The 18,353-nt window shown below is 40.4% G+C and overlaps 1 protein-coding gene across 1 annotated transcript in view; it reads right to left on the bottom strand.

Moving 5' to 3' along the window:
• Nucleotides 1-18,353, bottom strand: part of LOC111230536 (receptor-type tyrosine-protein phosphatase U-like) — a 197,375-nt gene that overhangs the window by 78,712 nt on the left and 100,310 nt on the right. Inside the window, exons 4-6 of the mRNA XM_022757294.1 lie at nt 10,434-10,515; nt 4,401-4,516; nt 21-192 (exon numbers count right to left, since the gene is read on the bottom strand). Of these exons, the coding sequence (XP_022613015.1) occupies nt 21-192; nt 4,401-4,516; nt 10,434-10,515 (370 nt within the window). The remainder of the gene's footprint in view (nt 1-20; nt 193-4,400; nt 4,517-10,433; nt 10,516-18,353) is intronic.

Raw genomic sequence — 18,353 nt, 5'->3', positions numbered from 1 at the left:
TGTTCCTGAACGTAGCTCACCTCTGACAATGAGTTCTCCAAAGTTGGAGACGGCGGCCCCTCTGGGGGACAGGGTGATGCAGCGGTAGAGGTCCTGCTCCCCACGCTGCGCCTCCACCTGGAAAGTCGCCATAAGACGCTTGTGGCTCAGCCGTGACAGCAAGGGCGTGTCCAGCACCACGCCGTTTCTCCGCTGACAGCCACACAGAAAGAGAGAGAGAGAGAGAGAGGGAGAGAGGGAGAAATCAGCCTCGGGCTCCCTCAGCAATCCAACCACATGTGCAACTGAAAGACTATTCGAGTGATGAAAAAAGAGGGGGGGGCAGGTTGAGGAGCAGACAGGAAGACAAAGGAGGGTTGGAATTAGCTGCACGGGAGGGCAAGATAATAAGTGCGTGATAAATGTCACAGGTAACAATAATGTTTTGGTGACACAGGCCTCCTGGGTTGTTGTTTCCAGCACAGGGGCTGACATCTCCTCATCTCTTGCCATGCTAATGTGTCAGCACTCCAGGCAAACTGGCAATTGGCTCAACCAGTGGAACAGGAAATCAGAAGACAACACTCTGCAATAATCTGTTCCAGGTGCGAGCTACAATATATGCAGCTCTCGCACAGAATAAGCAGATTATTATGTAAAATGTCGCCTGCTCATGCTTTTCACAAGTAAGTGGGTTTGACTTCCGCATGTCTGCATTGGTTTTGGAGGATAAGGGGGAAAAAATGAAGTGTTAGTGTTGGAAAATAGGAAGTTAGATGTACAGTGGATAGGCACCGCTGCCTAAAGCTACAGATTAGACCTTATTTTACCTTTTAGCTTTGGAATCAATATAATCCGTCTCCTCTGTCATATGACGTCAGAGCTTTAAAAATGTTTTTTTTTGTTTCGTTTTTAACACTTACTTGTTTTTTGGTTTGAAGTGACTCTTCAGCGTAGAGCCTGCACACTTTAAAGACCACCTGCAGGCTGTTAATGCAAATAACTGCTTCCCTTTGCCAAGCCCGCTGCCATTCTTGTCTGGCATCGAGCCCTGCATCATATCGTAATTAAGAGTTGGTGCAATGACTAATTCAGCTTTGGACTCAGAGCACGTTGATGTTAAAGATCTAAATAGCATCTGAGACAGCCGTCTGCAATTTGGGCCAGAGGACAGCGGAGGAAATATGATGCTAACTGATTAAGAAACATTATACTAACAATTTATTTGGACTACCTAAATAGAAAGAAGAGTGCAGGAGAGCAGCTTCAGGCTGGTCCAGAGAGGACCTCCACGGCGCCAATGAGATCAAAGAGAAAGCAGCAATTAGCAGACTCAGTGTTGGTGATCAAACAGGCCTTGAACAACAAATGGAGGAACAGAAGGCAGTAATGGTTTGTGATATATCTCTATTTTCTGCTGTTACCAAGTTTCCTTTTTTTTTTTTCTTAATGAGAAAAGCAGGGAGGAGTTGAAGCGAGAGTTGACTTAGGCAGAGAAGTTCTCCGCAGTCTCCTGTCAAATTATAAAAGACAAGCCTCGTATTGTTTGTTTGCATCTTCCCTACGTGGGTGTGTGTGTGTGTGTGTGTGTGTGTGTGTAGCTCTGTCAACAAATTTGCAAACTGTGAAACTGATAAAAAATGGCTCTTTCACATGCCGATGATCTTCAAAGGCTTCAATTCAGAGAAGAGAGAAGGGGGTGTGAAATAAAATCAGGCGGAAACACAAGGGAAGGATCACCACGTATACTGAGATCTCATTTGCAAAGCGCCTTCTCTCTGCTGCCATCATTTCAAAAGCACTTAGATGTGCGGGCTTCAAGGCCAGAGGAAGAGTGGAGGCATTCAGGGATGGATTTTTGAAGACTAATATTAGCTCATATTCAAACTAGGAAAATTGAAACTATTTTCAGTCGCTGCATGAGAAAAAAAAAAAGACTTTAGGGGCTTTAGTAAACTAAATGCCATCACAATCAAAAAGCTACAAAAGCAGAGGTGCAAAGTTAATAATCCTCCAAACTCTCAAATGACTCATTTCCCCACAACACCACAACTCAGAGTCACAAATGTACTCCATTATTTAACAATATCAAATTACAGTACTTAGTAGTATTACACTAACACTTAAGATAATGGCTCCCATTTTCTTTAAAGGTCCCCTATAATCTAAAGGTCTCTGTCCATGTGTAGTGTGATTATAGATCAGGTCTAGCTTCTATATTAATACTGTGAAAGTATCAAAGCCTCAGTCCACAGAGAAATGCACACAGCCTGTATTCAGAAACTGAGCCTTAAAACCAGCCGTCAGGACTTCTGGAACTTTGTGATGTCACAACAAAGCAGTCACCAAGCCCCGCCCACCTGGACCCACCATCCAAACCTTGCAGGATTTGGTTTCTCTGAGTGTTTTTACCTGAAATCTGCTTTATTTTTATTGGATCACTCAGAAAACACTCTCAGCCAATCTGAAGAGAGACTCAGAGCCTCCTCTCTTCTGATTGGCTCACCGACCTGTTGTTACTAGAGCTCCAGAGAGAAGCCTGAGAGAGGAGATGTAAAACTACACTGAGATGGTTTCTGGTTCTTAAAACCACAAATATATCTTCTCATGGATCAAAACAGTTAATCACAAGGTCAGAAGAGGTGATTCCAGCTTTTTCCCTCAGACAATTACATTTTGGGATATTAACAGAAAGTTTGTGTCGTGCTTTGCCGTTCGGGGAATTGTGGGAAAAAGTTTTTAAAATACAACGGACAAAGTTGATGCAACAGAAGATAAGATATCCTGACTTGTAGTCCCTTGAATGGATCTATTATCCTACATTTCCAATATTGCAACACAATAATATCATTTCTTGAAAGATCCCATAAGGGAGATTTCCATGTCTTTTTTTGTGTAAAAAGCAGATTTAGGTTCTATATCAATACTGTGGAAGTATCAAAGTGTCCAATCAACACACAGTCTGTGTGATATAAAACTACATTGAGGTGGTTTTTGGTTCTTAAAACCACAAATATATCTTCTTATTGATATCAAAACTTCCAATAAAACACCAGAAAAGTGTAAAATATCGGACATTTAAACCCTCAATGTCTGGTTAATGTGCACATATTTAAAATTCCATGCCCCAGCTTGTAGTGCAGGCTTTTAAATAAAAATATTCTAGTGTCCAAGCCCCAAGATATGAAATGATATGTCACTTCAATAATCATTTCCAAATGTAGAACAAATTTCCATAAAACCAGAAAAACAAAATAAGAATTAATGTGTGTTTCCATCCACTGCTGTTAATGTGAATATTCAGAGATTCCATTCATGAAAACATGCATAAAATAATAGAAAATAACACTTACAAAAGACATTAAACAACACTTTCACAGGCTGAGTAGTCCTGTTCATGATCAGTAACATTATGCTCAAGTATAAAAAGGGTTGAATGTCCCTTTAAGTGTCGACAGATTGTAGATTTCATCTTTGGGTTTCAGTCAGCAACACAACCCCCGGCTGGGTCATCGTCACTGATTCTGAGTGGGCTCCTGATCATATATGGCGGGAAATATCACGAACCTTGGCCTGAGCTGAAATCAAGACTAATGCAGTATAACCTGATAACGGCCTGACCCGACAGATGTGGGATCCTGTTTCATAGATTCAGGATTTCCCCCACGCAACATCTGGAACATCTCGAGACGTCCAGACAAGAAGACTGACAGCTTCTACGGGCCGGTCCATGATGGTGACCCACAGGAGCGCAGAGGAATCTACTGGGCGTAACTACAGACACCATGCTGATGCTTTGTGGTGCAAAGGTCAGGTCAGGTCACATCTTCTAACTCTAACCATTTCTGGCAAACCTGGTTAGGATAACTGCCCCTTCCCCTGAAACAGATCATCAGAACAAAAATGTGCTTGACATATTCTGTTGTGTCCAAAAAGCAGCACAGGGGGAAAGCACTTAATAATGCAACTGCAACAAGGACCTTTTTGACTTTGGATTAAAATGCATCACTGCATAGTCAAAGAGAGTGGGTGCTGGTAAGTGAATGTTTTATTGTGGGGGAATATGTTATCTGTGGGGAGGAATATTCTTTTAACTGGTTTAGACTTAGTCACAGTAAGAAAAGCTCACGTTAACAACAGCCTGAATGAGACTTTAATGGGAATAAATCCAGCAGCCAATCGTGTAAATGTAACGACAGTGAGCTGCTCCGGATGAGGCCGTCAACTAAATGCCAAACATGCAAAAACATCTTTTCTATCTTTTCCGTTGTGTTGCTTCTTCTTTCATACAGCCCCGCAATCATCCTCTGATATCCAGGTGCTGAGATGTTGGCTTGACTGTTCAAGCAAAGATAATAAATAAAAAGAAAATAAAAATAAAAAACGCACATACATATACGCACACACTCTCTCCTTCTCACCTCCAGGAGGAAGGGCTCACTCTCAGAAACTTTGCCTGTGGCGACACACTGGAACGAGGCATTCTGCCCGGCATTCACCTCCACGTCACCCAGCCGAGAGAAATGAGGCACCTTGTCTGTGGAAAGGGACAAACACACACACACACACACGCACACACACACACACACACACACACATACACAGTGATGAAAGTGGCACATCTGGAGCTGAGCATCACTGTCTAAATATATTAAACACACAGATGTGAATTGTAATTTATTCAGAGCTTGTACAATAACGACACACCCGGCCCCAGACGCAGCTGCACAAACATGGATGCATGCATACCATAAAGTACAGTCACGCATAACGCACATACAGACACATGACCACACTGTGTGTATATATATATATACATAACCTGCAAAGACACTTTTCTGAACAACTCATTAAATCTGTAATGATGTAACTTAATGAATTCTAAAATATCAACTAAAGCTGTTTTGGCACCAGAATCATCTCACACCATTAGCTTTGGTTTCCCTCTTGTGTTAATAAAATGCAGGTCATAAGGCTGCGAATGAGACTAAATAACTTATTAAGACAGACGTATTTTGACGATTACACCCACACACTTGCCACACACACACACACACACACACACACACACACACACACACACACACACACACACACACACACACACACATTCTCCATTCAGTCTGACAGAGACACAGTTGCCTAGGATCACAGAAAGACATTGTTTTTCTTCAGCATCAAATGCTAGACTCTCCCGGCATTAGGAAACTTCTGTATCTTTAGAGTCTGACTTAGTTTTACAGTCTTTTTGTTTCGATGACAGTTGGAGAATGCTGCTTATTATTACTCTATCATGCAGTTTAATAAAATATGAAGCAGCTAAAGCTGAGGGGTAATTTTACCAAATGAGCAATGCTGTGTGCATGCTTAGATAGACATGCATAAGCAATGTGTGTCTGTTGAAACGTATATGCATTCTGTTTGTAAAATGATGAACCCCCCCAACAGTTAGTCACACTACTCTCTGCCAATACACAAAAAGCATTGCATTTGTTTACTGTAATGTGTGCAACACCATATGGTAGCCCCTACGTAATACACCCACAGTGTTGTTGTTAAATATAGGGTACCATATTTTCAGGTCATTTATTAAAGGGAATTATTTGTACACAAACTACATCTAAATTTACATTCGGTGTTTCTCACTAAAACCCACTGTACTTTTTCCTGAAGTCTAACGAGGTCATTTGCAAAAGCAGTTTTTTTTAAATATTTTAAAGCCTACATTGTTTACATCCATGTTTTCTAACTAGCTAGCAGTCTTCTTCTTTCCTTGATCCTAGGCCCGAGTCAGGCCCATGTACTTCCACATCTAGGTAGAGACCAGCTGTTATCACTGTGGAAGCATGTAGTACGGGCCGGATTTCTTTTTGCTGTATCTGGGCACCAGCTGCTGAGTGGTGGAATAGCATGGAACAATTAGTAAAAAATATGCAGAACACAAGATAACGAATAAAGAAACTCATCAAAACCACTCCTGCATAACACTTCTAATTCTAACTCCACCGTTTTTTGGAAAATTGTTCAACTAATACTTCGCAAAATTCACAAAATCAGCTGAACCTGTTTAAAAACCATATATACGTTAAGCACCATTTGTTTCTTCTCTGGTCATAGTCAGTTCTCTTCATTCTGATTTCTGGTTCTGCGACTTTACTGCCAGATAGTTGTCATTTTCAGCTCTGTTGTGATCAATAAGCAAGTAGCAGAAGACAATGAAAGATTTCATATTTCCAGTATGTGCGGTTTCTCATTAATACATCAGTCTGACATTATGCTTTGTGTTATTGTTATGCAGACAAAAAGCGTTTCACTGCGATTAAGAGGCGGGGACACCAATATACTTTTAAACTAGTACCAGTTTTTAAAATGAGCTTCTCATAAAGCGCTAGAAAATATCTGAGTGTTTTGCTTCAAAATAATGTGGTATTATAAAAAAGAAATTTGAACTGCAAATGTCTCAAACTGATTACAAAAGATTTCTTTCACAGCATGTCCTCTGCTATTAAGCACCAGGTATTACCTGGAAGAAAGTGGCACCTATTGGTACTTTGGTACAATTTCCATAAAGCGTTCCTTGGCTATACGTCAAGAACCAAATTAATTACCTTGAAGTGTGTAGTGGTGTTCACTGTACCTAACACTTCTGTTTGGTATATCAAAGCTTTGTAATCCTGCAACATTTGGATTAATTAAGTTTAACTGAAAGAAGTAAGAAGACAGTTGATGGTAATTATAGTTTATACTAAATATATAACTACATTTCCTTGCCAAACACTGCAACTCACCACAATTACATAAGAAAATGTGTGAACCAGCATTAACCCCGTACAACACTAAGACCTCCTATTAATTTGTTTTACTAAATAAGCTGCAGAAATTTGCATATTACCAAAGTTCTGTACAAAAGGCTTCAACTGAGAAAAAGTTTAAACTCAGTTAACTACTAGCTAACGTCATTTTAATGCTAACGCTACCTAGCAAACAAAGCAACTGATGTTTTGTGATAAAGAAGCGTAAAATTTACATTTTGTGATAATGTCAAATTCCTGTGAAATCAAGCTAGCACCTCCTTTTAACAACTAGTAGATTTTCTTTACCAAACATAGCTAAATAAACCAGTTAGCTTTATAATGAATATCAAATAGTAGCTAGCTACCGCAAGGAGCTAACTCACCCACCCATTCTCTGTAGCTATGTTTTATAATCAGGGAAGCAACACCAGTGTACAGACACAGCAGTTTATGTTTTGCTAAAGCTTCAAGTCATTTTCTAAAGACAAACGTTCACAACCCCAGTTACAAGAAGAAGTCATCTGAGGTTGAGGCAACAGCATTAATAGATACAGAGAAAATTTAATTTGAAATCTAAAAGCCCAGTAGTGTGGATATGTGACCTGTCTAGCCTTAATTAATACCACTAAGCATATATAGAGGCAAGGTAATTTGAGTCTCAAATGTATTCTGTCTGTCTGAGATGTTGGTTCTTTAAATTAGTTATGCTGTCTCTTATTTTTGTTGCAGGAGAGATTGGTCTTGACGTGTTTAGAATAAAGACGTGGACCCAAGAGGAAAACAACACAAATGTCAAATGAGTGAGAATGCAAACTGACTAGCAGTTACCTTTCAGTTGAATCTTTCCTAAGGGGGCATGCAATTATTCTTGTTGCCTGTGGGGAAATTCAGTGCTGGCTTACTAATGTTTACTTACATGTTTGTGTGACTGTGTGTGTTTTTAAGGGTTGGTAAGGGTGACTGCTCTTGCAGCTACTCCGGCTGATACAATATGAGATGTGATTGTGCGTGTAAGCATTTATCTGTCCTTGACATTTGTTTGTTTATGAGAAGAGGAGCATGTCGTTTATCTCTTGTGTGTTATGACTCATATGTTTATGTACACAGTGGCTTCAGAAAGTATTCAGACCCCTCCACTTTTTGCAGACTTTGTTGTGTTTCTAGATTTTATCTCAATTAGACAAAACTGCCATATTTCCCATCAATCTACATTCAATTAGCCATGATGACAATTAGTCAAACATTTTTTTGAATTTATTAAAAAATCCAAAAGTGAAATCTTTCATTTAGTATTCAGTATTCAGTATTCAGACCCTTTGCTTTGGACAGGTGCTTCCTGTTAGCTTCATTTTCCTTGAAATGTGTCTAGAATCCATCTGTGGCAGATCTGTGTTATCTGGGCAGAGTTGGGAAAGGCACACACTTGTCTTTATAAAGGTCCCACAGTTCACACTGCATGACAAAAACTAAGCCATGAAGTTCAAGAGGAACTCTCTCTGACAAGGCATCGCTTACAGCAATGTTATGAAACCATTCCTGAAGCTTTGCTTGTTTCCTCAAAGATTGTAAAATGGAAGATGGAAAATGTTTGTACTTTGTCATTATAGATTATTGAGTGTAGATTGAAGGGTTAAAATGGCAGTTTTGTCCATTTAAATATTAAATCTAGAACACAATTAAAAAAGAAAAAAATGAAGGGGTCTAAGAACTTTTGAAGCCACTGTAAATATAGCAGCGCCTGGCAGGGACAGTGTCCCCTAGCGCAAGCTAATGGGCATGGTGAGGGTCCAAGCACAGCCATCTGTACGAGGGCTCAACATGGCCTGAATCACATACCAAAAGGCCCTGGCAACGGTCCCTACCCCAAAAACCCCATCCAAAATCACCATGGAAACACATCCTGCTCCACTGAGGATAGGGTGACAGAGGGCAAGTGGTAAACTTTGAGAAGAGCTCGGGTTACAGGAGAGAAAAGAATCAAAGATGGTTCTATGAAGGAGTTATTTCAGCTCCTCTGTCTGTTTCCTGGTGAAGATTCGATGATTTATAACGTGCAGCCTGCCTGATTCTGTCAGTAGAGCCAAAAAAGGGTATCTGAATTTCATGAGCTCATAAATGCCCTACATTATCAGTCATTAACATTTTCTCGGGTTTAGCAGCTTAAAAACAATATCGCCTTTCTCACAGAAGGTCAGTGTGGCTCTAAAAAGTGATACTTGACAGAAATACAAAGTTTCTGAACAGCAATACCAGTTTCAGCAGCTGCACAGAAGCTGCATTTAACTGACAAACAGTGCGACAGTTTATGTAAAATCTACATTAATTTATTTCCTGGCCACATGGGGACAGAAGAACAAGCTACAAGGACAATAAATGACCTGTTCAAAAGTTGTTATGGACTAATGTGTTAGCAACCAATTGCCTGATTCTAAATCCCACAGACACAGAACAAGATTATTCGAAATGTGATTAATCTAAATCCGTGTTTAGCTCTGTTTTGGTCTCTAACAAACTTTGAGAAAAATATCTGTCTCTTTTAGCAAAAAAATGAGCTAATCGCAAACTTTTGACATGACACAGTCACCTGATTCTTTGTTAATATAAAAAAAGTTCATTATTTCAGCTTTAACATACATACTTAAGAAATTTAATACCAAGAAATATATTAAAACCTAAAAGAATCCAGCTTTTTCATTCTTGTAGAGGTTGAAAAGCCTCTGAAACTGAAATTCGACCACCCCGATGCAATCACCTCCTCGCTAAAAACACTAGAACTCAGCAACACATATATTACAGCGAGTAGTAATAACGGCAGCAAAAACAAAACCATTCATAAATGTGTTGAATCTAATTAAAATCTTGCATTATACTTGATTTAGGTTAATGGCTTTCCATCAACAACTAGTGTAGAACTGACTAATTACAGTGCAATTATGTAATCCAACTCTCTGCATCACATCACAGTTGGTGAAACAATAATTGGTCAAACTGAAAACTGTTGAATGAATGAACCTGATATTTAATAAAAAGCCAAATGACGGCACCGTTGTCAGGTGGATTTTATTATTTCCTTTTCTGGGGCTCCGTGTGATCTCGTTTTTGGAAGTCAGCACGGGTCAGCGGATATTCGTAATGGCCTCTACTTCCAGGCCGACTTAGCTTTTGCGTGTGTGGGGCTAAATAGAGCTAAACGTCTTGGAAACAGCAGAGCAGTGAAAGAAAAGGGGGCCGTTATGACAGGTACAACATCTGCACAGAGACTATGTATCCCAGTGATGACAAAGAGAGAGAGAGAGAAAAAAGATTTAAAAAAAAACTACCGGTGAGGATCAAAGTAGAACAACTAGCTATCCTTTCCCTGTCTGCAGCATCACATTAGCTTTAAAAGCACTCGGCTGGGAGCACAGCGATCAGAGGAAAAAGGTCAGCCATTCTGCCGGCACAAAAGAGAAGCCTCCTGCTGTGTTATTGTGGCTCTGACACTCAGGACAGGTAGCAGCTATATGTGCCTGCGGACGACAGCAAGGACTAACTTATAGTCTTCAATCACCTTGAGGAACCTGTTTGAGCCGTGTGGCCCGGGCTTCCATTGTTCAGCTGGACACTTTCTCAGTAAAGGTCAGCAGGAAGGCCATGAGCATTGCAGAGTGGGTTACTTACAACAGGGGTAATTGAGCAGCACGATGTCGTCCAAGGCAATGTAGCCCTGTCGCTCCTCAGAAACAGTCGCTTCAAAGATGACCTGTGGAGACAATGGATAATTTAAATGACTATAGACCATTACATCTTGAGTGGCAAGGAAATTGGCAGTGTAGGAAATTCGGGGGATGGGGTCTAAAGACCTGTCGAGAACGGAAACGCGCAGATTTTTCATTAAATCCATTGTACATTTGTTCTCCGGAGTAAAATTTGAAATTGCCATTAAAACGCTAAACGCGAATGTGTCTTGTATTTGAAAAAAAAAAAATCAATTCTATTGTGTGGTAAGTTTTAAACTTGTTTCAGCTTTTCTAAAGCAACAATGTGGAAATATCAAAATCTGGTATAAGCCCCTCAGCATCAAAAAAACAAACACTGTTTTATACTAAAAGGTCAGTGGGATTATACCGGGGGGGGGGGGGACTATCACAGATGAGGCAAAGATACAAATTTCTGCACCAAAACTGGCCTGAATACAAAGCAACCACAACACAGTGGCTCCGGCTGCGTGTCAGGTTGGACTGCTAGATATACGGGATAAATTAAATTCCAAAAATGACCATTCCCACTGTATCTGCTAAAATAATTACCCTACCCTGCTTCTGTCTCTGCATATAATGTGAGGGAAGCTTTAACTTCATGAGCTCTGATGCATGCAGGGTTATGTCAATACAAATCATCGTTGAATGATACGGTCTCAACAACACACACTGCTGACAAAGCTAACGCAGGCTGCGTGGGCACCGGTGCAGTGGCAACATCAGGAAGTGACTACACCCAATCAGATTAGAGTCTGTCAGTCACGTGCTCAGTGCTGAACATGGTTTAAAGGAAGAGACGTATGTGAGGAAAGAAAGAGAAGATGATGTTGAGATAATGGCCTGCCTGGAAACCTAATGCATATAGACGAGTTTGTCTGCAAGTAGAAATGTAAATCCTAGAAACATTTGGTTTTGGGGTTATTTGATTAGACTCACTGTAAATGTTCCTTATCAAGCTTTACAGTCCACAATGCATGAATAAATCCCTCTCTCCCTCTCCGCTGTCCCGTTTATCAATCCATATGGCAGCTGCAGGAGTCCTTAAACAGAGCTTAAGTATTCACTCACTCATCTAAATGAGCCGGGCGCATGCAGAGCCTCAAAGTGAATCGGGAGGCCTCCCAGAGAGCAACAAAGTCATTCTGGGTTTCCAAGTAGTAATTACAGTCAGCGGAGCAACTCTTCACTTTCTACTGCAGCGCAACAAACTCTGAACTTGAGGGTTGAGTGCATTAACAGCCGGTAAGATGAAAGCTCTAACTGTATACTACATCAGACGTATGTGTGTGTGTGTGTGTGTGTGTGTGTGTATGTGGCAGTCAGAGTGTTTCACCCACTCATACTACTCCTCTAGTTATCTATGCCAAAGCCAAGTGGAAGTCAGACTGTGACCGTGCACTCAGACGGGCAATAGATTGCAATGTTGACAATACATCAGGCTTTAAGTGCCTCGGGCCAATCAATACCACAAAAGGCCTTGGCAGATGGATACAGACTAAGGCTTTCTTTCCACTAATTTATTTTTATTTTTCATTCCTATGTCGGGCCATTAGAGACGTCTGACCGATTAACTCTTCAATTCATCACGCGTCAACACACACACCACCATCGATTCACTCAGCTCCGCACTTTGAGCCATCATTAAGCTCCTCTGCATTGCCCTCACTTATAGAAAAGTGTGTTCGACTATGACTGCGCCAGACGCTGAGGAATAACCTTGGCACCCAATGAAAACACAAGCTATTATACAAATGGCTACAGTGGTTATTCTTTTTCAGTGTGCATGTGCTGTTGAATTGGTTTTGCCGATTTTGCCTCTCTTTGCATGTGTTTTCTAATGTGGTGGCGCTCACGGGGCCACAGCCAGAGAGGGGATGAGTAGAGGGTAAAAACCGAGTTGGAAAAGATAGTGGAGGAACACCTTGCACAGGTGAGGGAGACAGAAAGTGGAGGGTGGTAGCTTAAGCCGCACTGATACTGTTTGTCATGACGCGGTCTGATAGCATCTTTAATATTTGATAGCAAAGTTTCACCCTTTCCCCAATACTCACACAAGAAGGCACGGAGGAAAATCTGTTTCTCCAAACACTATCAGAGATGGATCGGTCCAATTGTCAATATCCAGTTCAAGGTGATGTCATTCTCCAGCTTTCTCTCATTCTCTCTCTCCCTCTCTCTCAGGCTTTTGTTGTAAAAAAAAAAAAAAAAAATCGGCAACAAAAAGGGAGGCTTGTAACACTGCAAAGGCTCAATCTGTGAAGTATGAATAAAGGTTTGGTTTAGTGGCGAGCGGCGGGGGTGCCAGCTCGCAGGATGGAGACGCTGTGACATTGTCAGCGACCAAAGGGAAGCGACACGAGAAAGAATTCCAAATCAGGAAGTCCTGGCACAAGAAAAAGCAAGTGTAGTTGGTTACGGAGGCGGAAGCAGCTGGACAGCGCCATTTGATGTAAAAGGTATGCAAGCATTTTAATATGCGTCTCCTGCAGCATCGCGTTTGGCTCATAAAATTCAGCGTCGGAGAATTGATGGTGGAGAGTAACAAAATCCATACTGCATCCCAGGAGGCCGCGCAGTGAATACATAAAAATCAAGAGCGGTGGCAGTGGAAGGCATCGCATTAAAAACAAGACTCCACAGTAATTAATATTTTTTAGTTTTTAGTTTTCATTACAGCGCTGCAGAAATTATTTATGTGTGTGCACTAATGATAAAGCTCTCAGCTGATGCGTGGACGCCATCAATCTTCATGAGGACTTTAATTAATTTAACGACTTACACGCAATCGTTTGAGTTGAACAAAAATTGCTACAATGTTCTGTTAATTGATTTCTCCAGCTAGAACGAGGCCGGCACTATTGATCCACATTGGCATTGTGGCAGTAAAACACTGAAATATATGACACGTAATTGAGCTTCCCGCCTTCTCTCTGCAGGCTGAAGAGATACAGTGAGGAGTGTGTGTGTGTGTGTGTGTGTGTGTGTGTGTGTGTGTATTGTTCCAATCCACCCTCTTCACCTCATTAGTTTAATACAGGTTCTTTTCATTTGCAGTAAAACACACCTAAACAATTAATATCACAGTTTGTTTGATTTAGAATCTGTTTATTTGCTTTTAACTTTACATTGTTTTAGATGCAGTGAACATATTTTAACACATAGAGTTACAAAGGCCATTTTCTGTCTATGTTAATAATCAGTTTCTTTGTTTTTGAGTTACCGTGGTTACTCTTAAGGCTTAGGGACAGCTCTTTCTTATTGGGCCAAACCATGTGCTCACCTGTTATGGGGGGGATTTGGGGTTTAGTTAGTTTTGCTGAGTATTCAGTTCCTTCATATCATTGTGTCTGGTCTTTTCTTTTTATCATTACTATTTACTTATATATTCTTGGAATATGTGAGTACAAGACATTTTGATCCACGCTCCATTCTAGTTGGTGGCAGTAATGGATCAAATCATTGTTTGCCAACCACCAATAAACTTCAAAGAAGAGGAAGAAGAAGAAGACGATCGTGTCAGGGTCAGCTTGTTCAGTTAACACCTTGTTAAGTTGTTATCTTGAGTAAAGTTATGTTTTGTTGACCTCTTTTAAAGGCCCAGTTATTAAACTTGTATGTTTTGGGTAAATAAAAACGCACTTCTTTTCAGTGAAAGTTCCTGTGTTCTCATGGTCTCACTGCTTGGTCCCTCACAGTGTGTTTGTGCACAGTTTTAGCACTTGAACAAAAAGATGTGGTGCAGATTTAACCCACCAAAAGCTACTTTTCTTCCCCTTTTCCCGCTCTACCAAGAGTCGGAAGGTCAGCGGTTCAATCCCCAGCTCCTCCAGTCCTTCGGCGAGATATTGAACCCCGAATGCATCAGTGTATTGAAGTGTATTGATTACTTGAACGTTGTCAGATAAGTATATTTAGTCCACAAGCCTGTCAGCTGAAAAAGTGCAGAATATTTTCGTTTTGCAGAAGCATTTTTGATAAATTACTGTTGGTGCCGAACACAGTGACAAAGACATTTGCATTTCCTGTTAGTGCTTCACAATAAAAGCCACTCTGTGTTTTGCCACTTAATTGATACATACACAGATACTTTATTGCACATCAGGAAACAACAAAACTTAGTTTGGCACTCCACTCCTTACAGTAGCATAAAAATAGAGATAAATAAGAATAAATTTACATAAGAATAAATAGTTCAATAAAGACTGTAAACACAGTCTATTATTGCACATAATTGTTGTACTTGAGGACTTTCGATGTGAAGTAGAGACAGTAGGAAGTTCTACTTGCATTAGCAGAAACTTAGGATGTCAGCCGGCGCTGGCAGACTGCCACGACTAATAAAAACTACTATATAGAGTGTTTATTACAGGATATAAATACAATTGAATGGCTATTTTGGTTAAAAAGCCAACCATATGTAGTATCAAAAATGGGGTTTGATTTCATGAAAGTCTTAAGGATTCCAACTTTAAAGTCAGCAAGTTCCCACCAAAACAAATAAAAAAAAATAAAAATAAAAAAGGGGGTTGGCAGAAGAAGCAATAAAACAGGTAAGCAAAAGAGAGAGCGACAGGAAAGATAAAGAGAGAAGGAGACTCGACAGTGAGCTGCACTGAGAATTAAGATAGTGAGATAAGGAGGACAGAGTGGTCAGGGAGAGAAGGACAAACTGCAGCAGTAAAAAATAAACCTAAAGGAGGGAAGCCGGCGTTTCCATAAGAGGAGCATTTTAACACCTGCTGTGTTTCCCAAAAGTGAGCTGACGGGGAAAAAGTGAACCAGTCTGATCAATTTCCTCCTCTGTCCTTCAAAGAGGTTTACCAAAGCCAAGACAGCGTGTCGGAGGGTGTGAGGTCATGAACTCAGGTCAGATGACACACTCTGATCCGGTCAGATTGATAGACGGTGCAAGTTGAATGGGGAATGGGTTATCAGTGTTAGATGATGTTATCCTACTTCTATAATCAGAGCGGTTTGTGTCTCGGGGGCATGAAATTTTGATGGAACCTGTTTCTCAATGAGGCTTTTTCAAACAACACCAAGTTTGTCCAGTTCTGTTCTTTTTTTTCCCATTGCACATATACTTTAGCTGCGTTTTTTTAGCTGAAAAATGAGTAATGGAAACACATGATGTCGCAAAAAAATGTACAGAATATATTCGACGAAGCGATATTTCGTAAAAGTGAAACGAGGAACATTTTTTTTCGTATTTAAGTCCCGTGACATGACTTGAGCGGTCACGTCAACATCGCAGACTGTTGTCGACGGTTGAAGCGACACTACGGCGCCCGTATACATTCCAGCGCGTTGCCGTAGTAACGGAAATCAAAGATCACTTAGCAACATTCAACTCTAACAACGCCTACTTCACTGAGGTCGCTCTGAACATTGCTACAATATGTCTCTTAAAAAGACAATTTAATGTCAAACCTTTCTGTCACTTCAGCACCACGGACAGCGTCATGGAAAACTACTAACAGTATAACTGAATATAAACGAAATGACAGTGTCAAATATGACAGAAACGTACTGATTCTTTAACGCATCGCAGGGCACAGCACACTAGTCTTTCTCCTGCAGTAGACGGTCGGGCTGCAACGGTAGGAAGCGTCGACATGGAATCCACGTCATCGCATCACGCCGTAACCGTCCCGGCAACCGTCGCTGCTTAAAGTCCCTAATACTACAACGGCTACTGCTACTGGTTGCAATCGTCCCTGTTAATGAGCAGATGCTGGAGATCCGTCGCCATGTTTAACTGGAATGATTTCGCAAGATGAGAAAACCCAGCTTTAATTACAAAACGTCACTCTGGGAACACAGAACATTGCTTCTATTTTGTGCAAAGCAGCAATGGAAACGCGGCTTGAGTGATATACGGTAATGTGGTGAAGAGGTTTGGAGTTCACTACAACTACTACAACAAACTTGAGCTGCTTTAACGTGTGTGTCTACTTTAGAAATGTTTTTATCGGAATAAACATAAAGCCAGAAAGAAACAAACAACAGTCACAGCACAGCAAGACATGAAGACACTAAACAAGTCAAGAAAATACAATACAAGAATGTTAAGTACAAGGAAAGGAGAAAGTTGCTATCCACTTCCTTCCTTCCTTCCCTGTGTTCGCTCACAGCCACAGAGAGAGAGACACCAATGTCAAAGTGTTTATTGAAGGAAATGAGCGAGGAATAACAGCCAGCATTGTGGACGAGGAGCTACAATAATTCTCTACAAATTGCTGTAATTTGGCAGCTGATGTCAAATCAACTATTACAAATCCTAAACTTCTGTTTTCTCTTTTGTCTCTCTTTTACTCTCCACCTCGTGTCATGACACGTGCGTCACCCTGTCTGGTGAAAGAACGCAAACAACATGTGTACATGACATATAATAACTATGACCTTAATACTCAAATATATTCTTATTCCAACACTATCTTATGACAGGTGTGTGTGCATGTCTGTGCTTTTGCCACATCCAAATTCACAATTAACACTGTGTCAACGTTTGCACTTTGCACTAGTTATTTATAATAGATACCACAAGAGATTCATGGGAGATAAAAAAGGGCGAAAGCACAGGTTCAAAAATCTTACAACCCTAAGGTCAAAGACACACACCGAAAGGGAGGACTATGTGTGACATCGCTAAACAAAGACTTGTGTATTTTAGCTAGATTTGTCCAAGTGATTAAAAACTCTATATAAAGTATGAAATCAAGACAAACTTGTGGAAAGTTATTTTAACTTTTTATATGTGCACACGGTTTGTGGCGCCTGGGGTCTAAACAGACGGACCAAGATTTCAAACACGGACGTTAAAATTATTGGGAAAGAGCAGAAACAACTGGAGTGAACAGAACAGGTGCAACGCAGGTGAAACAGAAAGCTCCACAAATTGAGTGTGATCCCGCGGGAAGACGCTACAGAGCCGCAACAGCAACCGAGAGCATTTACAGAAAATCCTTTGTACTAAATGCAATAAGTTTGTTAAACACATAAACCTCATCCGCACTGGAATCATGTCCGTTATTGTTGTGCTAATTTATTATTGTATTTATTGTTTGTGAAGCCAAAGGCAAATTTACACATCCATGGACAATAAAGATTATTATTATTATAATTATTAAAAACAGAAAATATATATGTTTTCCTTTGTAACAGTTCAGTAGAGAACACTGGGTGATATGAGGAATCAAGTTAAATAGAGTTTAATATATATATAAATTGTAAAGGTCCTTGTCAGGTGATGGTGATTTATCAGAGATTGGGATCTTCACCGACTCATTCATGTTTCATGGTCGACAGAAGACGTCGGTTCTCTTCCTCTGACTTAATGCAGCCGTCAATCCAGACGCCAGGAGAGCAGGGAGGAAACGCAGATTTGTCTTTTCTTTTTTTTCTTTTTTTCTTTTTTAGCAAAGCTGTTTAAAAGGGTCTTTAAAGGGAAATGTACAAACCAAAGTCTGTTTCCAGTGATGGGGAGTTCCGCCGCATCAAGCGTTTTGTGTCATGACCGCAGCTTGACAGAGTCAGTGTTTTCTAAAATGCTCCAATGTATCTGGGAAGTCTTCAAACGTGTGACGTCTTAGAAGCTCATTTTTCATTCTGACTCACATCATGACAGAAATAACTGATGTTAGAGCTGCTGGGAATATGTGCAGTCACACTGGTGTAAATGCTAATGCTTCAGAACATAATAGACTACTGCAATTTTAAACAAGGATGCCTAATCATATTGTATTACATTATGGAAAGACATATATTATGCAAAATGATGTAAAACAACACGTGATTAACATGAATAGAAATATATTATCACTTATTCTGAATGTAAGGA

Source organism: Seriola dumerili, unplaced genomic scaffold (genome assembly GCF_002260705.1).
Source record: "Seriola dumerili isolate Sdu_G_001 unplaced genomic scaffold, Sdu_1.0 BDQW01000273.1, whole genome shotgun sequence".
Lineage (NCBI taxonomy): Eukaryota > Metazoa > Chordata > Actinopteri > Carangiformes > Carangidae > Seriola > Seriola dumerili.
This window is presented reverse-complemented; position numbering and strand designations above follow the sequence as displayed.